Consider the following 22,540-nt stretch of genomic DNA (forward strand, 5'->3'; position numbering starts at 1 on the left):
GAATATCTAAAGGACTTTTTGTGAACAAGATTTAAAATAATGTCTGTGGCACGGGGAGTTATTTGCCACCTAATTGTCTTGGCACGGCTGTGGGAGCAGCCAGTCTGTGGTGTCAGCTCTTCTTTACAGCCCAGCCCTTGTTCTGCTCTTATCTCCACTCCAATTTGCCATTGAGGCTTTCCTGATTCCCAGCCAAGCCCGTGCTTATCCCTAATGACTGTTTTGTTCCCCCAGCCCGGCGTTTCCAGCTGGGAATGCTCCCGGCTGCGAGGCTGTCCCGGTCCCTCCCGAGCTGGCAGTGGTGGCATCACTGCTCTGTAATTATCCTTTCCTTTTTATCCTCTTTTCCAGCAGCACTTGGAAGTGGAGCCCATCCCTTGAGCCGGCTCTGTGTGGCACTCCTCTGAAAACGATGCCGGGATTGTCTCCCTGCTTTTGGTGCTGCTGCCTTTATCCCTGCCTAATCCAGGGATCCTTTACAGGAGAGGTGATTTTGTGTTGGAACTGTCCCTCCAAGCCCCTCCTCAGCACTTCCCCTGCAAAAGCTGCAGCAATTCTTTTTCATTCCCACAGGTTTTCCCTGTTTTCCTCACCCTCGTGGCATCCCCCCCTCCTTTGTCACCAGTGGCCTTGGAGGGACTTCAGATTTCCTCAGAAAAGGCAATTTTTCAGCGTTTTTCCCCCAATAGGACCCAGCAGACTAACTAAAAATAATAGATAAAATATAAAATAATCATTAATGAGGTATCTGATCAAAGTGAGCTGGGACTGAGCACCTGAGGAGGTGGCAGGGAAGCAACAGAGCTGGGCTGGGCTTTTGGTTTTCTTGGTTGGCTTCAAACTGAAAGAGAGGAGGATTAGATGGGATGTTGGGAAAGAATTCCTGGCTGCAAGGGTGGGGAGGCCCTGGAAAAGAATTCCCAGAGCAGCTGTGGCTGCCCCTGGATCCCTGGAAGTGTCCAAGGCCAGGCTGGAGCAGCCTGGGACAGTGGGAGGTGTCCCTGTGGAACTGGATGGGATTTGAGGTCCTTTTCTACCCCAATCCTTCCATAATTATGGGCACTGCTCCATTGGGCACTTTAATCTCTACTTAAACCTCTGGGATCTAATGATTTTATAGATTTATTTTCATTTTAAAATTAATTTAATTAATATGCAATGAGAGTTTTTCAGCTGAAGGCGCCGTGTCCTTTTGGAGTGACAGGAGCAGCAGGTGACTTTGGATAGTGGGAATGCCAGGAGGAGAGGACGAGAGGAATTGTGGAGAGCAAGAACTGAGCTGCTCAATTCCTGTCCCCATGGCAGGGGTGACACCAGATGAGCTTTGAGGTCCCTTCCCCAAAAACCAATCCGTGAAAACCTGCCCTGGCTGTCGTGGTGTTTTGTGGAACACTTGGAGCTTTCTGGGGTTTTGTCACTTGAAGGTGGCTTCTTGTCTGCCCAGTCTGGGGTTTTGTCACTTGAAGGTGGCTTCTTGTCTGCCCAGAATGCCATTATCCCCTCCCTGGAAAGCCTTTGGTGCCCGAGGGGGATTCCTGCCCCTCTGCATCCCCACTCCTGCTCTCCGTGGAAGCTGCAGCTCCACGGGGAGCTTTGGTGACCCCATGCCCTGTTCTGTCCGCTCTGTGGCTCACCCTGGGCAGGGCCAGCTCAGGATGAGGCTGTTTGTGGGGACAGGGGACGCGTGCCAAGCAATTCAATGAACCCAGAGCTGTGCTGGGAGCGGGGAATTTCGTGCCGGGGCGGCCGCAGCCTTGGCTGCCCCTCTGCCGGGGCTCGCCGTGCCAGCATTCCCACAGTGCCTTGGCCAGGCTGCTCCGTGGGATCTGTTTGTCCTTCTCCTGCTTCAAACAAAATATTTATCCTTGTCCCCTCGGGCTGGAGAGGAGCTGGGGCTCTGCCACCACGCGTCACAGCCCGGGCTGGCGTTTGGGGACAGCGGGCTCCGCGTGGCCGGTGACAAGGACAATATTTGCCTGGGCAGCATCTTGCTGTGTTTGCAGAGTGATGGTGGCTCTGTGCTGGGGCCAGCCAGGGGTGCTGCTGTCACCTGTGACACCAGGGAATGCACCTGGGGCAGCTTTTGGCTCTCACCTGGTTTGTGGGTACCAAAAATCCGGGGGATGTGAGCCTGGCGAGGCTCAGGCTGGAATTTCCTGGTGGAAAGGGTTGGGCAGGTGTTGGAAGGGGCTGCTCAGGGAGGTGTCACCACCCCTGGAGTGGCCAAGGAGCCACTCAGCGCTCTGGGGACGAGGTGGGGATCGGTCACGGGTTGGACTCGATGATCCTGGGGGTCTTTTCCAAGCTGTGGAAACACCTCCAGTCCCTGCCTGTGCTCCCTGTGCTTTGGGAAGCCTGCAGGTGTCTGGTTTTGTGTTACAGCTGCTGTGATGTGCACTGTTGGTGACACCTCTGCCTTCCCAAGGTGACACCCCTGGATTTGCAGCAGCCTCAGGTGCTCAGGTCCTTAACTGGCTCTGGAATCACACCCTGAGATGTGTGATGTGCCAGCGGGCAGCAGCCTGCTTCCTCGTGCCAGGGCAGCACTGGCATCCTGTCAGAATGATTTCAGCCAGCTCCCTGCGCTGCCCAGACAAAAATCCTTGGAGCTGAGGGGGTCAAGGAGCAGGAGGGAGAATTTTATAAATCCACAGGGGGAGAATTACAGTTTCTCAGTGTCAAATCTTGGATTGGCTGGGGGAGGCTGAGGAAGCTGAGCTCATTTCTTGCCCTGGTTGTGCTGAAGGTGCTGGTTGGGCTTTGCCTGGATCCTTCCGCCCCTCCCAGCCTGGATTTGGGCTCGGGTTTTTTGGGGTTTGGTTCCAAATAACTGATTGGAAGAGAGCTGAGAGCACAAATCCTGTTGGGAGCAGAGGCTTGGGAGAGCCTGGAGTTACCCAGGGATCCAAAGGGCAAATGTTTTTGGTAGTGGAAGAAATAATGGTGAAGTGCAGCTGTTTTGGGAGGGAAATCCAAAGGAAGTTTTGGGGCTTTTCCTTCATCAGCAAAGGCCATGGAGCTGCAGCCCTGCCAGGTTTGGGGCGAGTTCTCACTGTGGGGCTCAGCAGCTCTGCCCCCATCACCCTCATCATCCTCATCAGCCCCAGAGCTTGGCCCAGCCAGGCTGGAGCTTTGCTGGGATCCCTGGAGCAGGAGGAGGAGGTAGAATCTTGGGATCTCCCTGAGCTCTGCAGTGTGGGGAGCCCCCTGCTCTGCTTGGTTTTATTCCTTTGCTTTGCTTTTTCCTTCTGGGAAGGCGGGCAGGAGCTGCCCAGCTGTGCCCACCTTGGCTGACCCCAGTGTTTTGTGTCCCCTCCTTGGCTGAACCTGGTGTTTTCTATCCCCACCTTGGCTGACCCTGGTGTTTTCTATCCCCACCTTGGCTGACCCTGGTGTTTTGTGTCCCCTCCTTGGCTGACCCCAGTGTTTTCTATCCCCTCCTTGGCTGACCCTGGTGTTTTCTATCCCCTCCTTGGCTGACCCTGGTGTTTTCTATCCCCTCCTTGGCTGACTCTGGTGTTTTCTATCCCCTCCTTGGCTGACCCTGGTGTTTTCTATCCCCTCCTTGGCTGACCCTGGTGTTTTCTATCCCCTCCTTGGCTGACCCTGGTGTTTTCTGTCCCCACCTTGGCTGACCCTGGTGTTTTCTATCCCCACCTTGGCTGACCCTGGTGTTTTCTGTCCCCACCTTGGCTGACCCTGGTGTTTTCTATCCCCACCTTGGCTGACCCTGGTGTTTTCTATCCCTACCTTGGCTGACCCCGGTGTTTTTTGTCCCCACCTTGGCTGACCCTGGTGTTTTCTATCCCCTCCTTGGCTGACCCTGGTGTTTTCTATCCCCTCCTTGGCTGACCCCGGTGTTTTCTATCCCTACCTTGGCTGACCCCAGTGTTTTGTGTCCCTACCTTGGCTGACTCTGGTGTTTTCTATCCCCACCTTGGCTGACCCCGGTGTTTTCTATCCCCACCTTGGCTGACCCCGGTGTTTTCTCTGCCCTTCTTGGCTGACCCTGGTGTTTTTTGTCCCCACCTTGGCTGACCCCGGTGTTTTGTGTCCCCAGACAAGGCTGAGAACGGGGAGCCCTACCAGAGGAGGAGGGGAGCGGGGCCCCCCCTGCCCGGGGGCCCCCCAGCATTCCCAGCACCCCGGGACGGAGCCCCCCAGGCCGGGAGCAGCAGCTGGAGGAGGATTTTGCTGATGATCCTGGCTATCACCATCCACAACATCCCAGGTGAGCCCATCCCTGCTCCCAGGCCGGCTGATCCCGCGCGGATCCCGCGGATCCCACCTCCCCCGGCCCCCTGGCAGATGGCACTCGCTGAGTGGGCGCCTTTGGCCCGGATCCCATTCCAGATTTTGTGGGGCTGAGCCACGTGAGGCCTTGGCAGCAGGAGCCCCGTGGGGAGGGGGCTCGGGGGGGGAGCCTGGAGCAGCTGCAGCCTGCCTCGTGCCAGCCCGGCGTGGGTGGGAATTGTGATTCCCCAGGGTGGCTTGGGAAAGGTGGCAAAGCCTCCCCCTGCCTGTGACCAGCCAGAGGCCTGGGATCCGTCTCTGCAGGGGGATCTGCAGCTGGGCTTTATCTCCTGAGGCAAAGCGTGGATGGGGACAGTGGGTGGGGAATTGTGGAGCTGCAGGTCCTGCCAGGCTGGGCTTTGTGGGGCTGACAGAGGAGGTCAGAGGGTGAGGAGATCAGTCTGGGACAGCTCAGGGCTGCTTTGCAGTCCTTGGGGATGTTGGAAGTAAAATAAGGGAACCTTTTCCAGGGCTTTTCTCCTGGCTTCTTCCCCCTCCCTCCTCCTCCTCCTCCTCCTCTCCTTCCCTTTCTCCCTTCTCTGTGCCTGGCTCAGGCTGGCTGGCTGCAGGGAAAAGCTTCTGGACCTGTAAATTTGGGCAGAAACCAGGAAGGATTTGGAAAGAGCCGTGTTTCAGCGTGGGGCTGCTGGGCTCGGGGCTTCCTTGGACCCCCACACGTCCCCCTGTGCCTGGTGACTTTGAGAGTGACTTTTTGCAGTGCCAGGACATCCGTCCTCCATCCCCCCAGGGATGTCCTTCCACATCCCAGCTCCTGGCTTTCCCTGGCACTGACAAAACCCAAGGGAACACACACACACAGAGAGCTCCTGGCTGCTTCCTCCTCCTCCCTTCCAGCCTCCTGCTGCTCCTGGGGTGGGAATTGCCTCCTTCCAGCTGGCTGTGAGCACCTCTGGGTGCTCCTCTGGGTGCTCCTGGGGCAGGCAGCTGCCTGGGGCTGGCTTATCCTGATAAGAAGCTGGGAGTTAATGATTTGCTGCTCTTCTTGCATCACCAGCACGAGCTGTTCCTGGGCATTAACCTGCTGCAGTTTGTCAGCAGCAGCAAAACATTTCTCCCTCCTCATGCCTCTGTTTTTAATTAATTCTAAGGGGATAATTTGGGTGCTGCAGTTCAGCTCCAGGTGTTGCTGGGAGAGGAGAGGTGAGGAAGGAGCTTTAAATGAGCCACACACTCCAAAAAAAGAAAAAAAAAAAAAAAAAAAGGGGAAATGTCTGCACTGAGGGAAGTGGAATTGGATTTCATCCCTCAAACGAGGTGTCAGGGAGGGAAGGGGCAGGTGGCACCTCCCTGATTCCTGCCTGTCACCAGCAAAAGGAGAGGGCTCTGCAGAGGGGTGACCAAAGTGGCACCCGTGGTTAATGCTGACGTGGCCCTGGGACACTGAGCTGCTCCTCCAGGAGCACAGAGCCACCTCTGCAGGGTCACTGAGGGTCTCAAACTCTCCCTTGCATCTTACAGGCCACACCATCAAAGCTTCACCCCCTGAGAGGTGTGAGAGTGGGGCTCAGGCCCTGCTGGGGCCCGGTTTGTAGGAATAAAGAAAGGTAAAAGGCTTTAGAAAGTGCAAAAAGGCCCCAGAAAGTAGACATAAAGCTCAGAAAGGCTGGGAAATTTCTAGACCTGCTCATGGGAAGCTAGGAAGTTAAGAACCAAGGGAATACATTGATATTTATCATAAGGAGCAAGAAAGAACAAGAACTTATTGATAGTTCAAGGTGTGAAAAGTCCTAGATATAGAGAAGATGTTTCCATCTTAAATAATGGACCCACGTGTCCCTGCTGAGCTTCCACCCCCAAATCCCCCTGCTGCTCTCCCCCAGGGGCTGTCCAGCTGCCCCAGGGTGCTGCTGGTGACCCTGGGGCCACTCAGCAGTGCCAAAGCCCCGAGCCACACCCTCCTTTCCGTGGGGATTTCGTCCAAAGCCACCTCCAGTCCCAAATCACAGGGGTGGGAGCTGAGGCTGCCAGCAGCACTCGTGCCCTGAGAAATCATTCAGGCTGTGGAGAAATCAGGTGAGCAGCAGTCTGGGGCTCTGAATTCCCTCTGCTCTCCCAGGGAAAGCACCAGGGTGCCTGCTGCAGGCAGGGTTTGGGAAGCTCTGCCTCAGTCAGCAGCTCTGCCAGGGGAAAAGGCTGTGAATGAAGTGGAATTTAATTGAAATTAGCTGCAGGGCGAGCACTCCTGCTGCTGGGCGTGCTCTGAGCCCTGGAGCATCACTCCCTGCTCCTGAAGGGAGTCCTGGAATGCTTTGGGTGGGGAAGGAGCTCAGAGCTCATCCAGTGCCATGGGCAGGGACAGCTCCTGCTGTCCCTGGGTGCTCCAGGCTGGTCTTGGGTGCTCCAGGGATGGAGCAGCCACAGCTGCTCTGGGAAATCCATTCCAGGGCCTCCCCAGCCTCACAGGGAACAATTGGTTCCTGACATTTCATGGGGATCTTCCCTCTTTCCCTTTCAAACCGTTCCCCCCTGTCCTGTCACGGGCTGCCTGTGCGAAAAGCCAGGCTCCATCTTTTTTACAAGCTCTTCTTAGGAAAACCAGCTTTTATCAGTGCTTCAAAAGTACTGAAAGGGCTCTCTGCAGGGCCTGCTCTTCTCCAGCTTCCTCTGGCAGCAGCTCCTGGCTCTGCTGCTCCCTCGGCTTCCCCGGGAGCCCTCTGCACTCCCACAGAGGTGTCCGGGTGGTTCCCGAGGGATTTCTGCCCTTCCTGTGCCTCCAGAACTCCTCCACATCCCCGGGAGGCGCTGGGATGCTGCAGGAGGGGATCCACCTCACCCTGCTGGGGCTCTGAGCAGCCCCTGATGGGCTGGAGCTGCTCGGAATCCTCACTCCCACCCCAAACTCTGCCTCAGTTTCCTCTGCCTGCTGTCCCGAGCTCCATCCCCGCTCTCCCCGCGTGCTGGTGTGGGATGAGCTCCCCTTTTATTGCCAGCAGGGAGTTGTTCCAGGGACTTTGAGCCTCTTGGAGGGCTGAGCTGGCTGGGTCCTGGCAGTGCCTCTGCCTTTGTTTGCAGGCTGGGAGCAGCTTCTGGTGGAGGGGAGAGCGTGGAAGCCCCAGCCCAGCCTCCCACGGCCGCTGCGGGTTCGTGCAGGAAAGGTTGGATGATTTGCTCCAAAGCTGGGAATGCCAATGGAAAGGATAAATTGATAATGACAGGAGATGGGGAACTGCAGACTCGTGCTGCTAATTAATATTCATATATGCCGGCTTTAGCAGAACATTAATTATGTATTTAATCAAGGCCTGTTTATTCTGGTTTAGCTTTGTACCTTGGGTGGCTGTTACGCTGAAGACTTCAGATTAATTAAAATGTTACTGCTGTATCACAAATAACAATTAGCGAGGTGTGAGCTGAACTGCCTTCCCTTTGTGCTGCCCGGGCAGGGGAGGGGACCCTGCCAGGGTGGGGCCCTGGCACCAGGGCTGGATCCTGGGAAGCTCCCGGGATGCTCCCGGAGGGCTCTGCCCTGCTCCCAGCTCAGGGCTGCCTCGGCTGCCTGGTTTCAGGGTGCTCTCCCAATTTCAGGGTGCTCTCCCAATTTCTGGGTGCTCTCCCAGTTTCTGGGTGCTCTCCTGGTTTCAGGGTGCTCTCCCAATTTCAGGGTGCTCTCCCAATTTCAGGGTGCTCTCCCAGTTTCTGGTTGCTCTCCCAGTTTCTGGGTGCTCTCCTGGTTTCAGGGTGCTCTCCCAATTTCTGGTTGCTCTCCCAATTTCTGGTTGCTCTACAAATTTCAGGGTGCTCTCCCAATTTCAGGGTGCTCTCCCAATTTCTGGTTGCTCTCCCAATTTCTGGTTGCTCTCCCAGTTTCAGGGTGCTCTCCCAATTTCTGGTTGCTCTCCCAATTTCTGGTTGCTCTCCCAGTTTCTGGTTGCTCTCCCAGTTTCTGGGTGCTCTCCTGGTTTCAGGGTGCTCTCCTGGTTTCAGGGTGCTCTCCCAGTTTCTGGTTGCTCTCCCAATTTCTGGGTGCTCTCCCAATTTCTGGGTGCTCTCCCAATTTCTGGGTGCTCTCCCAGTTTCAGGGTGCTCTCCCAATTTCTGGTTGCTCTCCCAATTTCTGGGTGCTCTCCCAATTTCTGGGTGCTCTCCCAGTTTCAGGGTGCTCTCCTGGTTTCAGGGTGCTCTCCCAATTTCTGGTTGCTCTCCCAATTTCTGGGTGCTCTCCCAATTTCAGGGTGCTCTCCTGGTTTCAGGGTGCTCTCCCAATTTCAGGGTGCTCTCCCAATTTCTGGTTGCTCTCCCAATTTCTGGGTGCTCTCCCAATTTCAGGATGCTCTCCCAGTTTCAGGGTGCTCTCCCAATTTCTGGGTGCTCTCCTGGTTTCAGGGTGCTCTCCCAATTTCTGGTTGCTTTCCCAATTTCTGGGTGCTCTCCCAATTTCAGGGTGCTCTCCCAATTTCTGGGTGCTCTCCCAATTTCTGGGTGCTCTCCCAGTTTCAGGGTGCTCTCCTGGTTTCAGGGTGCTCTCCCAATTTCTGGTTGCTTTCCCAATTTCTGGGTGCTCTCCCAATTTCAGGATGCTCTCCCAATTTCTGGTTGCTTTCCCAATTTCTGGGTGCTCTCCCAATTTCTGGGTGCTCTCCCAATTTCAGGATGCTCTCCCAATTTCTGGTTGCTCTCCTGGTTTCTGGGTGCTCTCCCAGTTTCTGGGTGCTCTCCCAATTTCAGGATGCTCTCCCAATTTCTGGTTGCTCTCCCAGTTTCTGGGTGCTTCAGCAGAGGACCAAGGCTGTGTTCTGCTCATCTCCACGCCCCGGGGCTCTCCCTGGAGCCTCAGAATTCCAGAGCCACTGATGAAACTGGAGAAAGCCAAGATCAGTCCGAGCTGTGCCCGGTGCCCACCTTGTCCCCAGCCCTGGGTGCCACCTCCAGGCCTTCCCTGGGCACCTGCAGGGCTGGGGGTTCCAGCAGCTCCTTCCAAGGCCTGGCCACCCTTCCCAAGGAGAATTCTTCACCCTGAGCCTGCCCTGGCCCAGCCTGGGGCCGTTCCCTCTCCTCCTGTCCCTGGGACAGCCCAAACCCCCGGCTGTCCCCTCTGATCCATGTGGTTTTATCTGATCCGTGGGGTTTGTGCCTGATCCATGGGGTTTGTGCCTGATCTGTGGGGTTTGTACCTGATCCATGGGGTTTTTATCTGACCTATGGGATTTGTATCTGACCCATGGGGTTTGTACCTGACCCATGGGGTTTGTATCTGACCCATGGGATTTGTATCTGACCCATGGGGTTTGTACCTGATCCATGGGGTTTGTATCTGACCCATGGGGTTTGTATCTGATCCATGGGGTTTTTATCTGATCCATGGGGTTTTTATCTGACCCATGGGATTTGTACCTGATCTGTGGGGTTTTTATCTGACCCATGGGATTTGTACCTGATCTGTGGGGTTTGTACCTGACCCATGGAGGGGGTTTATCTCACCCACAGGGTTTGTGCCTGCCCCATGGGGGGGGGGTTTGTACCTGACCCATGGGGTTTTTATCTGACCCATGGGATTTGTACCTGATCCATGGGGTTTTTATCTGATCCATGGGATTTGTGCCTGACCCACGGGGTTTTTATCTGATCCATGGGGTTTGTACCTGATCTGTGGGGTTTTTATCTGACCCATGGGATTTGTACCTGATCTGTGGGGTTTTTATCTGACCCATGGGATTTGTACCTGATCCATGGAGTTTGTACCTCACCCACGGGGTTTGACACCTCCCAGCTGAGCTCCCTCAGTGGTGCTGGCTGAATCCCTGCTGTTCCCAGCTGGAATTCTGGGTGCTGCAGCTTTTTAAACCTCCAGCCAGCCCCAGAGGGGTCAGGCAGAGCCCACGCCCCGTGCCCAGGGCTGCTCCTTGCCGAGGAGGAGCAGATCCTGGCTTGGGGCTGCAGGGAGGGGGCTGTGCAGGGCAGCAGGGGCTCCGTGCTGTGCTGGCAGATTGGAGTTCCTGGGAAGGGAGGTGATTTCCAGGCTGCTTGCTTTGTCATTAGCAAAAATTGATTGGATTCATCCTCCTGGGACAGGCACTCGGCCTCCCGAGGGAAGGGCAATGAGTGCCAGATTGCATCTCAATTATGAGCAGCACTGATTATTGGTATGAATATTCTCCCAGATCCATTAAAAGGCTGGGAACTTTCATTTGGAATGATGGGGGGTTTTTTTTATTATTGTTTTTTTTTTTTTCGTGGGGCTGTTGAAATTGAGGCTGTTTTCCAATTGTTGGCTTTAATGAGGATTTGGGAACCCACTGGGGCTTGGCAGAGCCAGTTTAGCTGCACCCATTAATCTGTGCCTCGTCTGGCTGATGCCTCTTCCTGGAATTCCAACCTCCCTCCTGCCCTGCCTGTTCCTGGCTGCTCCTGGGCACCTGGAGCACCCCCCATTCCTAAAGGGGTCATTTTTAGTAAGGAACAGGAGGAAAAGGCCTCCCTGCAGCGTTGATCCAAGGGAAGATGCAGGTAGGGGGTGTTGGTGGGGGCAGGGAGCTCGTGGGGCAGCAATTCCATGGAATTTCAGGGAATTGGAAAGATGCACGTTGCAACATCCGTGGATTTTTTTTCCCCAGCGTTTCTGCTCTGGGGAGAAAACCCAGCTGGGGTTGGCTCCCGAGGGAGCTCCGGGGGAATTCCAGAGGGAGTCAGGGATGAGCAGGGATGGCTCCTGAGCAGGGGGAGGAGAGAGCTCCGAGGGGATGAGACAGAGCCGGGAGCTCGGCTCCATCCAGAACGTTCCAGGGCACTGACTGGGGAGAGCAGGAGCTGGGAAAGGTCCCCTTGAGCTGTCCCGTTAATTGTCACCTCCCCAGCAGGGCTGGGACATCCCCAGGTGACATCCCCAGGTGACACCCCCTGCCATGTGGGATGCCCTCAGGTGAAAGACACAGGTGACATCCCAGGGCTCAGGTGACATTCTCAGGTGAAGGACACAGGTGACACCCCCAGGGCACAGGTGACACCCCCAGGGCTCAGGTGACATTCTCAGGTGAAGGATACAGGTGACATCCCAGGGCTCAGGTGACATCCCAGGGCTCAGGTGACACCCCCAGCCATGGCTGCTGCTCTCAGTGAGGGACTCAGGTGACATCCCAGGACTCAGGTGACATCCCCAGGACTCAGGTGACATCCCCAGGACACAGGTGACACCCCCAGGGCTCAGGTGACACCCCCAGGTCTGGGTGATGCCCTCAGGTGAAGGACACAGGTGACATCCCAAGCCTCAGGTGACACCCCCAGGGCTCAGGTGACACCCCCAGGTCTGGGTGATGCCCTCAGGTGAAGGACACAGGTGACATCCCAAGCCTCAGGTGACACCCCCAGGGCTCAGGTGACACCCCCAGGGCTCAGGTGGCACCCCCAGCCATGGCTGCTGCTCTCAGGCTGGTTTTGGCTCTGTGGCCTCCAGCTCAGCTCCCTCAGGGCTCCCCCTGCTCCTCCCAGGCAGCTGGAGGCTCTGCACTGGGGCAGCTGAAGGAAATTCCATGATTTCCAGGGTGGGAAGTTTCCCTGCCAGCCTCAGGCTGGTAAGGAGGGGACGGGGGGGGGTCTCTGATGTCCCCTTGTCACCAGCTCATCTGTCAAAAACTCATTTGGAGGCAGCCAGTGACAGGCACTGATAACACATCGGTGTTTTGTCAGCAGCAGCAGGCACAAAGGTGACAAAAGGCAATTAAATCCAGGATTTTCACCAGCTGGAATGAAATATTCCACTGAAATATGCATGTGGGAGCTGCTTTCCTGCCTTGTCCCCATCAGATCTCGGGTCTGTCACATTAAACCTCACTGAGCAGTGGCCTGAGAAAGCATTTACGTGCTGGGAATGAAACTTTAAATATCTCTGATGGATTCAGGTGCTGTGGGGTCAGGAGAGCTCAGTCCCAGCAGGGTCAGTCCCTGCTTTTAGCTCAGTCCTGCTCTGGTAATTTGGGAAAGAGTTTTCTGCTTCCAGAGAAGCATTCCCAGGATGGAGGAGTTCTGGGATGTTGGACAGTTGCTTGAATTCTTTATAACCGGGTGGAGTTCTTTAAAACCAGGTGGAGTTCTTCAAAATCAGGTGGAGTTCTTCAAAATCAGGTGGAGTTCTTAAAAATCAGGTGGAATTCTTTAAAATCAGGTGGAGTTCTTCAAAATCAGGTGGAGTTCTTTAAAATCAGGTGGAGTTCTTAAAAATCAGGTGGAGTTCTTAAAAATCAGGTGGAATTCTTTAAAATCAGGTGGAATTCTTTAAAATCAGGTGGAGTTCTTAAAAATCAGGTGGAATTCTTTAAAATCAGGTGTAATTCTTTAAAATCAGGTGTAATTCTTTAAAATCAGGTGGAGTTCTTAAAAATCAGGTGGAGTTCTTAAAAATCAGGTGGAATTCTTTAAAATCAGGTGGAATTCTTTAAAATCAGGTGGAGTTCTTAAAAATCAGGTGGAATTCTTTAAAATCAGGTGTAATTCTTTAAAATCAGGTGTAATTCTTTAAAATCAGGTGGAGTTCTTAAAAATTGGGTGTAATTCTTTAAAACCATGTGGAATTCTTTAAAACCAGGTGGAGTTCTTTAAAATCAGGTGGATTGCTCAAAAATCGGGTAGAATTCTTTAAAGTCAGGTGTAATAACTTAAAATCAGGTGGAATTCTTTAAAACCAGGTAGAATTCTTTCAGATTGGGTGTAATTGTTTAAAACCAGGTGGAATTCTTTCAGATTGGGTGTAATTGTTTAAAACCAGGTGGAGGTTGAGCTGTCAGCTCCTGCAGCTCCATGGAATTGAACTGAGGCTTGAAACGAGGATTTGCTTTTGTGGGAGGAGGAGAAAAGAGGAAAGGGTGTGATGGGGATGGGCTGGATCCCGTGGGGGTTAAACCAGGATTAGGAATGAGCAGGATTTCCTCCTGCCTCCCACATTCCACCTGAATGCCCACAAACCCTCGGGGTGGTGGGGGGAACCTACAAACTTGGCAAATCCCTGGAAATCTGCTTCATCCTTGAGCAATAATGGCAAAATGATGTTTCCTGGAGGGCCCTGGGCTTCAGTCTGCAGGGAAAAAAAAAAAAAAAGCTCTGAGTGGCAGTGCTTAAACTCTTGGAGAAATCCAAACCTCATTATGGCAAGATTAATTTCCCACTAGGAACTTAACAGCTCTTCCAAGAGCAGGATGAATAATGGATGAGAACCTTCCCTCCCCCTGTGCTGAGCCAGGAGAATCAGCTCCAGAGCCCCTCTGGGAGGGGACAGTGGCACCCCCAGCTCTGGCAGGACCTGGGGGAGTTCCCAGTGCTGTGGGATGTGCAGATCCTGCAGGATTTGGGAAGAGTTTGGGCTGGGTTTCAGCACAGGGATGGGTTTTTTTGGGATGAGCTTCAGGATGTGCTGGTGGCCACAGTGCAAAGGGGTTTCTCAGCATCCCAAACTCCCATTTTCTCACAAAAAAAAAAAAAAAAAGGCATTTCCTGCTGTTAAATCCAGAATTCCTGCTGGTTTTCCCTGAGTTCTGCAGGCACTGTCCTCTGCTGAGCCCTGCTCCCCTCACCTGCCCTGGAAACCCCTCAGGCACAGCTGGGGGGTTTTGTAGGAAGAAGATTTAGACAAATCCTGCTTTGCCTTTCACTCCTGCCTTCCCTCCAAACCTGAGAGTTCTGTGGGATTTGTGAGTTGCTTCTCATTTTCCCATTTCCACGGATCCTCCTCTTCCTCCTGCTCCTTCCTTGCCCTGCTGCATCCCCTGCTCCATCCCACAACTCCTGCTCCATCCCACAGTCCCTATTCCATCCCACAACTCCTGCTCCATCCCACAGTTCCTGTTGTATCCCACAGTTCCTGCTCCATCCCACACTCCCTGTTCCATCCCACAGTTCCTGTTGTATCCCACACCTCCTGTTCCATCCCACAATCTCTCCTCCATCCCACAGTCCCAGTTCCATCCCACAACTCCTGTTCCATCCCACAGTCTCTGCTCCATCCCACAATCTCTCCTCCATCCCACAACTCCTGCTCCATCCCACAGTCCCTATTCCATCCCACAATCCCTGCTGTATCCCACAATATCTGCTCCATCCCACAACTCCTGTTCCATCCCACAGTTCCTGCTCCATCCCACAATCTCTCCTCCATCCCACAACTTCTGTTCCACCCCACACTCCCTGCTCCACCCCACAGTCCCTGTTCCACCCCACAGTCCCTGCTGTATCCCACAATATCTGCTCCATCCCACAGTCCCTGCTGTATCCCACAGTCCCTGCTGTATCCCACAGTCCCTGTTCCACCCCACACTCCCTGCTCCACCCCACACTCCCTGCTCCAACCCACACTCCCTGCTCCACCCCACAGTCCCTGTTCCACCCCACAGTCCCTGCTCCACAGGATCAGAGCTTTTCCAGACCTCTGAGCTGCTGGGCTGTCCCTGCTGTGCCCCCCTGACCCCACACTTGGCCGGGAGGGTTCCTTGGCTGCTCTGGGATCGTCCTTGGCTCATTTGGGATCCGGGTCCATCCTGGGCTGTGGGGACGTGGCCAAGCTGCCGTGTCCCCTCCTCCTCCTCCTCCTCCTCCTGCTGCTCCCCCTGAGCTGCAGCTTCTCCCTGAGCAGCTCAGCCCTTCCCCAGCACCATCTGCTGCCTCCCATGGCCCGCATTTGGGATCTGCTCCCAGGAATTTTGGGTTTCCCTCTCCGCAGCAGGGACTCGCCCCTCTGCCAGAGCTATTTCTGCTCCTCACACAAACCATTTGGAAAGAGAATTACTAAAAAAGGGCTTTTTCCCTTTGAATTCTGCTCCCTGGGCGAGCCACGCTTCCAGAGGGATCTTTGGGAGGAGCGGTGCCAGGCCTGGATTCGTGGGGCTCCGTGGCTGGACGGGGCCCAGGCAGGAAATTCCTTTTTCCAGGGTTGTGCCCCGATGTAGGGATGTGCCCCCTGTTGATGGAGTAAACAAGTCACCCTTTGTCTCCTTAAAAAGGACAAAAGCCCAGAAGTTTCTCTCCTCAATTTGGTTAAAAGACACCTCACAGGACTTTGGGGACTTCACAGGAGCCAAAAAATTCCACCTAAGCAATTCCCTAGAAAAAGAAGAGATCAAAAGAAGAAAATCAACATTTTGTGAAATGTTTTAGCAGGAGCAAGGACCTCTTGCCCTGGTTTGTTTTTTCTCTGTAAAGAGCTTTTTTATTTTGCCTTTTATTAAAACCTTTTTGTTTCCAATACTGTCACAGGAGCCATCCTGCTGCTTTTATGCCACCTGAGGCAGCTGAGCTGTCAAGGGTGTGATGTTTGTCTCTGAGAGCTTATCAGACCCGGCTGGAAGAGATAAAACATCACCCCAGTCCTGCTGAGCCTGGCTGCTGCCCTGAGTCCTGCCTGGCTGATCCGGGGGCAGTGGGAGCACTTGGCAGGAATGTGTCACCCCCAGGTGTGGCACCTGCCACCTGTGCCCCTGCCCGGGGCTGGAACACACTGGGGGATTTTAGGGCCAATTTTTGGGGGGGATTTTTGGGATCTCCTTGCCCTCCAGCCCCGTTTTAGGGCTGGTTCTGCTCTGGTTTTGCCCCTGCCCTCGGCTCCAGGCTCTGGGGAGCTGCCAGGTGTTCCAGTTTGGGGCTCAGGGATGGGGATGTTGTGATTATCCCGGGGAGTGCTGCTTTTCCTGGTGTTTCCAAGGCAACTGGGAACTCTCAGGACCACAAACACGCACATGGTGTCCTTCCCCTGAGAGCTCTGAGACTCCTCCTCCAGCTTCCCACCTGTTGGAATGCTCACCTGAGCCCCTCCTTGGGGCTGTAAAATCCCTCCAGTTTTGGTTCTGTCCTCTGAACATTCCCTCCACCCCTTGCTGGGAGGGGAGCGAGGCCACCAGGCTGGAAAAAAACCCAAAAATGGGGATTTTAAACCAAGGGGGATAAAATACCGAGGCTTTGGTGCTTTCTAGAAATCAGTTTTGGGTTTTTTTTTTTTCCCCTGGGAAGGCTTTTCAGCTGTTTTCCTTGGGGTTTATGGGATTAACTGTATTTAAAATGATGGGATTAGCTGTAATATACGATAATCTGCAAGGTAGGAATTTTCTGGTGGAGTTTGGGTTTCCCTGTGCTTTGGAGCCTGTCCCTACAGGTGTTGTGCTGGTTTTGGGGCAGAGAGAGAGAGGGGAGGGGGCATTGCTGGGAGCCTGCTCCTGGTTTAGCCCAGCTCCTGGGGGATTCCTGGGAGAAGCTGGGCTTTGGCTCCTCTGGAATCCCCCAAGCTTGGCTGAGCCTGAGCCTTCTGGAGCAGCTTTGCTGTTTTGCACTGCTTGGCTCCTTGGTGAAATCCCATTCCAGCTGCTGGGGATTGGGATCTTCTCCCCTTCTTTGCACTCATCAATCCAGAAGCTTCTCCCCGTGCTGGAGAGCAGCTTGGGTCCATAGTGGGAATCCCTGGGCACAGCTGGATTGAATTCTCCTGGATCCAAACCCAGGATCCCTCCTGGGCTGGGCTCAGGGCTGCACCTTACTGGTCCTTACTGGTTTTTCCCTGCTGTTCCAGAGGGCCTGGCAGTGGGAGTTGGCTTCGGGGCCATTGGGAAATCCGAGTCTGCCACATTCCAAAGTGCCAGGTAAGACCTGATCCTGCTTTTTGTGCGTTCCTTTGCCTCTTGGAGCTTGGCTGCCCCACCTTGTCCCGTGCTGGGGGGGGGGGTTGGAGATCCATGGATTGATGAAACCTGCCTGGAAGTGCAAGGGTGGCAAAGGGAGTGGAAGAAATTCCTGGTGCTGCTGCATTTTCCTCACCCCGTGCTGGCCAGATGTGAGAAAAGGTTTCTGGTGCTGATGGTCCCACAGTGGCTCCGTGGTTTTGCCTCTCTGGGCTCACTGGAGCTGGGGAGAGGCAGCTGAGTGTCCCAGTGGGTGCTGCTGGCTCTCAGGAGGTGCACCCCGGGATTTTGGGGTGTCCATCCCGCTCCCTTCTCCCTGTTGAGCATCCCTGGGGACGCTCAGCTCAGCACTGGCAGCTGCTTTGCTGTGGGGAGCTGCAGAGGAGAGGGCAGGAGGAAGGGCTAAGGCTGGGAGCTGGGGATGTGTAAATCAGGTGGAGGTGGGGGAAACCTCAGCCTGGTAAATCCCTTTCCTTGGAGCTGGCAGCAGGAATGGTGGAATCTCCTCTTCCCAGTGCCCCTGCCTGGCGTCTCCATGGCTCCCTGCAGGATTCCCTCATCTCCTCCTCCTCCTCCTCCTGCTGTCCCACCTGAGCTGGGAGCAGCGCTGCTTCCAGGCAGGATCCCTGGCACAGGGAAATGCTGGGATTTTCCCTAAAAGCCACATCCCCAGGGTGGGAGCAGCTGCTGGGAAGCATCTGGTGCCTTTGTGTGCCATTCCTGCCAGGCAGGGCCACGGCACTCTGGGACTGGTGGCAGGGAAGGCTCCTGGTCCTCTTGGCATCCTGCTATCCCTGAATCCTGCTCCTGCCAGAGCTCCCAGGAAAACCCTTCCGTGCTTCCCTGGCACTGCTGGCACCTGGGGGCATCATCCAGTGCTGTAAAAGCAGGTGAACCCGGTGGGCAGAAATGCTGATGTGTTTCTTTATTAGAACTATGCTAGAATACATTAATATACTATTTAAAGGAGATACTAAACTACAAACCCACTTGTTCTAACTCCCATCTCTAACTCACCCACAACTCGTGACCCTCTCTGAGAGTGCAGCCACAGGTGGGTTGGATTGGATTGGACTGGATAGGATTGGACTGGACTGGATTGGACTGGATTGGATTGGACTGGATAGGATGGGATTGGATTGGAATGGATTGGATTGGACTGGATAGGATGGGATTGGAATGGATTGGATTGGATTGGGTTGGATTGGATTGGGTTGGATTGGATTGGATGGGATTGACTGGATTGGATGGATTGGATTGGATTGGATTGGATTGGATTGGATTGGGTTGGATTGGCCACCAGGCTCAAACAATCCTCCCCAGAATCCAACCCAGCAATCACCCCAGGTAAACAATCCTCCAAACACATTCCACATGGGAAAAACAAGGAGCAGAAATAGAAATTGTTTTCTCTTTCTTCCCTCTGTGCTCCTCTATGAAAAATTCCTGAGAGAGAGCAGAACGTGCCTGCCACAATCCAGCTCCTCCAAACTCTGGGATTTTGGGCACTGGGGACGTGTCCTGCTCCTCCCAGCAGGGGCACAGCACCCGCTGCCCCCGGCAGGGCTGGAGGGACGGGAGGAAGGGATGACAAACCCGGAGAGGCGGGAGGAAGGGATGACAAACCCGGAGAGGCGGGAGGAAGGGATAACAAACCCGGAGAGGCGGGAGGAAGGGATAACAAACCCGGAGAGGCGGGAGGAAGGGATAACAAACCCGGAGCGGGGCTGGAGGAGCTGCCGAGCCTTTCAAGAGCTGCTGGCACCTCTTGGCGGCCGCCTTGCAAACGGCACCTCCGTGCCGGGCTCTCCCCGTGCTCTGCTTCTCCCTGCGATGTGCACCCGCCGCTCTGGCCCAGCCCCCTTGCTCCTGGGGATGCGGTTCCTGAGGCTTTGCAGGGATCCCAAAGGGCTGTTCCAGGGGGGTGCGAGCAGGGCAGGTGCAGCCCCACAGGGATGGCCCCAGTCAGGGGCACATCCTGGCATTTGCTGAAACCCCAAAAATGAGAATTAGGGAGAAGGGAATGTCACATTTAACACACCTGGAGCTTGGATGTGCTGGATCAGCTCAGCCAGGCTGGGAATCCCTGGGCTCGGGAGTGTCCTGGGATTCTCCATCCTGCCCATCATTCATGATCCCAGGATTCTCCATCCTGCCCATCATTCATGATCCCAGGATTCTCATTGCTGTCCATCATCCAGGATCCCAGGAGTCTCATTCCTGCCCAGGATCCCAGGATTCCCCATCCTGCTCAGGATCCAGGATCCTCATTCCTGCCCATCATCCCAGCTCATCCAAGATCCCAAGATTCTCCATCCTGCCCATCATTCATGATCCCAGAATTCTCATTCCTGTCCATCGTCCAGGGTCCTGGGATTCTCCATCCTGCCCAGGATCCAGGATTCTGTGATTCTCCATCCTGCCCATCATTCATGATCCCAGGATTCTCATTCCTGTCCATCATCCAGGATCCCGGGATTCTCCATCCTGCCCATCCCCCAGGGTCCCAGGATTCTCATTCCTGCCCATCATCCCAGCTCATCCCGGATCCCGGGATTCTCCATCCCGGCCCTTCCCGGGATTCTCCTGCGCGTTTCTTTGCTGCCCCCGGGTGTGCAGGCTCCGTTCCTGCGCCCGGGCTCCTCCGGGAGCTGCGGCTGGATCGGAGCCCCCAGCCGGGATTTTCATACGTGGGGAGAACCCACGGAGAGGCTGTGCCTGGGAACGGGAACGGGAATGGAAACGGGAATGGAAACGGCTCCCCACTGCCAGAGGGCAGGGTTGGCTGGGATACTGGGAAGGGATTGTTCCCTGTGAGGGGCTGGCGTGGAATTCCCAGAGAAGCTGTGGCTGCCCCATCCCTGGAATGGGGTTTGGAGCAGCTGGGATGGTGGCAGGTGCCCCTTTTGGGGTGTTCAGTGGGGCCGAGCCGCTCCCATCCCCAGGCAGGAGCATCCCTCGCTGCGGTGGGACCGTGCTGCTCCCGCCGCACTCCCTGCCAGGGCTGGGAATGTTGGGAATTGCGGCGGGAATGGAAACAGCAGCTCGGGACGAAGTGCTGCGGGGACAGGAGAGGAGCCAGTGCCAGGGCAGCGCGGGTGTGCCCGGGAGAAGGTTCCCTCCGGATGGGAACGGGGAAGGCAGGAGCTGCTCCTGGCCGCCTTCCAGGCAGGAAGGTAAAGAGAAGGGCAGCCATGGCTTTAAAAAGCTGCTCGGCCTCCTCCTGATCCCCACCGAACCGCGGGGGAGGGACCCTTCCCCTCCCTTCCCCTCCCTTCCCCTCCCTTCCCCTCCCCTCCCTCCTTGGGTGGCTGCTCTAACAGGAACCAGATGGGGCTGGAGCTGCGGGGAGCAGCAGGGGACACAAAAAGGACAGGCAGGGGACACAAAAGGGGACACAAAAGGGACAGGCAGGGGACACTCAGGGGACACAAAAGGGACAGGCAGGGCTGTGCCCCCTGCTCCCCTTTGCCAGTGCCCTTCCCAAGGCTGGAGGGAGCAGCAGAGGGACCAGGCCAGGTCCCCGCTGCTGCCACAGCCCCGCGTGTCCCTTCCTCCAAGTGGCTTCAGGGGATGGAGGCAGCACCGGGGATCCCTGGGGTGATCCCGAGCCCTCATCCCATGGCCTGGGGTGCTGGGGAGCTCCAGGGGCTGGCAGGGAGGGGGTCCCACACTGGCTCCTGCAGCATCTCCCCTCCCGAGTGGATCAGAAGGGGAATGGGGTCCCTGGGCTCTCTTTTCCTGCCCTTTTCCCATCAGCAGCTCTTCCTTTGAAGATCAGAGGGGCTGACTGTCCTCTTCCCATCCCACCCCGTGTGGGAGCAGAGTGTGATCCTGAGGGATAACTGGGGTGCAGGAGCCTCCCAAATCCTGAATCTCCCAAATCCTGAATCTGCCCCTCCCAAATCCTAAATTTGCACCTCCCAAATCCTAAATTTGCCCTTCCCAAATCCTGAATCTCCCAAAACCTGAATCTGCCCCTCCCAAATCCTGAATTTGCCTTTCCCAAATCCTGAATCTGCCCCTCCCAAACCCTAAACTTGCCTTTCCCAAATCCTGAATCTGCCTCTCCCAAATCCTGAATCTGCCTCTCCCAAATCCTGAATCTGCCTCTCCCAAATCCTGAATCTACATCTCCCAAATCCCGGATCTGCATTTCCCCAATCCCCCAGGAGCTGTTTGCTGTCTGCAGGAGCTCATCCCCGTGCTGGAGGCGAGCACACAAAAGCCAAATCCCTTTTCTTATGGAGCGTTGCTGCTTCCTGAGGGTTTTTTTTTCTTTTTTTTCTGTCAAGGAGAAATTTGCCATAAAATTAATTTCCTCGGGCAGGCTTGCAGGAACTCGGGAGTGTGCAGAGGGAACAGAAAACTGCTGGAAAAAAACCCGTGCCAGGGAATTTGCTTTTAACAGGAGAAGGATTTGGGAATGTGTTGGAGGAGGAGCAGGGGGGTGTGTGGTGAGCAGTGCCTGCACCTTGGCTGGCTGATTGGGGCAGGAAAAGGGAATCTGGTGCACAGTGAACGTGGAACCAGCTGGATTTCTCTGGCACTCCCTGGCTGGGTGATTTCCTCCTCCGTCAGGAGTCCCAGCTCTGTGTTTCCAGCAGGTGGGATGGATGTTCCCTGCACCCTTGGCTGATTTTTTTGCCTGCCAGTCGTGGTTTTGCCCTGGCTGAGCTGTTTTCCAGGGCTCCAGGGATGCTCTTCCAGTGGGAATATCTCCCTGTGGATGCAGCTCCCCCATCCCACAGCCCTGGTGTTATTTTAGAACCCCTTGTGGCTGTAATTCCAAATATTTAATCAAAAGCTGTTAAGGCTGGAAAATGGAGCCTGGGGAATGCCAAGCCCTGGATTTTCACTGCATTTTTTTCTTGGATCTTGGGAAGCTCACGTGGCCTGGGTGCTGCAGGATGCTGGGGCAGCTTCCCTGTGCTCCTGGCACGGACAGGGCACAGCTGCTCCTCTGCTCCCAGCCCAAATCAAGCTGGCTCAGGGCAGCGTGGGCATCGCTGCTCCAGGGAATGACTCGGCTGCTTGCAGGCAAAAAAATCCCTGCGAGTGTGACTTGGAGTGAAAGATAAATAAAATAATAATAAAAGAAATAGATAAAAATATAATTTATTTATATAGAAATAATATATTATAATATCTAATATTTATTATATATAATTATATATAATATATAATATATAATATATAATATATAATATTATATAACATATTATATAGTATACAATATATAATATATTCTATATTATACATTGAATATAATATAATATAATATAATATAATATAATATAATATAATATAATATAATATAATATAATATATAATACATAATATATTATATAATATATTCTATATTATAATTATATAATATATAATATAATAATTATATTTTATTATATATAGTAATATGTAAATATAAAAAATATATATAATATATATAATATTTTATATATAATATATATATAATATAAATAATATATATAAAATATATATGGAATATAATATAATATAGAATATATTATATCTTATATATAGTATACTCTCTATTAATAGTATATATAATATATGTTATATTTATATATTATATATAATTTTAATATATATTATATATAATTTTATATAATATATTCTAT

At 53.9% G+C, this 22,540-nt stretch overlaps 1 protein-coding gene across 4 annotated transcripts in view; it reads left to right on the plus strand.

Annotated features, from left to right (window-relative positions):
* The window catches only part of SLC39A11 (solute carrier family 39 member 11), a 92,132-nt gene that overhangs the window by 55,620 nt on the left and 13,972 nt on the right, over positions 1 to 22,540 (plus strand). For all 4 annotated transcript variants that reach the window (XM_053960454.1, XM_053960456.1, XM_053960455.1 and 1 more), the window contains exons 6-7: positions 4,061 to 4,231; positions 16,790 to 16,859. In XM_053960454.1, the coding sequence (XP_053816429.1) occupies positions 4,061 to 4,231; positions 16,790 to 16,859 (241 nt within the window). The remainder of the gene's footprint in view (positions 1 to 4,060; positions 4,232 to 16,789; positions 16,860 to 22,540) is intronic.

This window comes from Vidua chalybeata, chromosome 19 (assembly GCF_026979565.1).
Source record: "Vidua chalybeata isolate OUT-0048 chromosome 19, bVidCha1 merged haplotype, whole genome shotgun sequence".
NCBI lineage: Eukaryota > Metazoa > Chordata > Aves > Passeriformes > Viduidae > Vidua > Vidua chalybeata.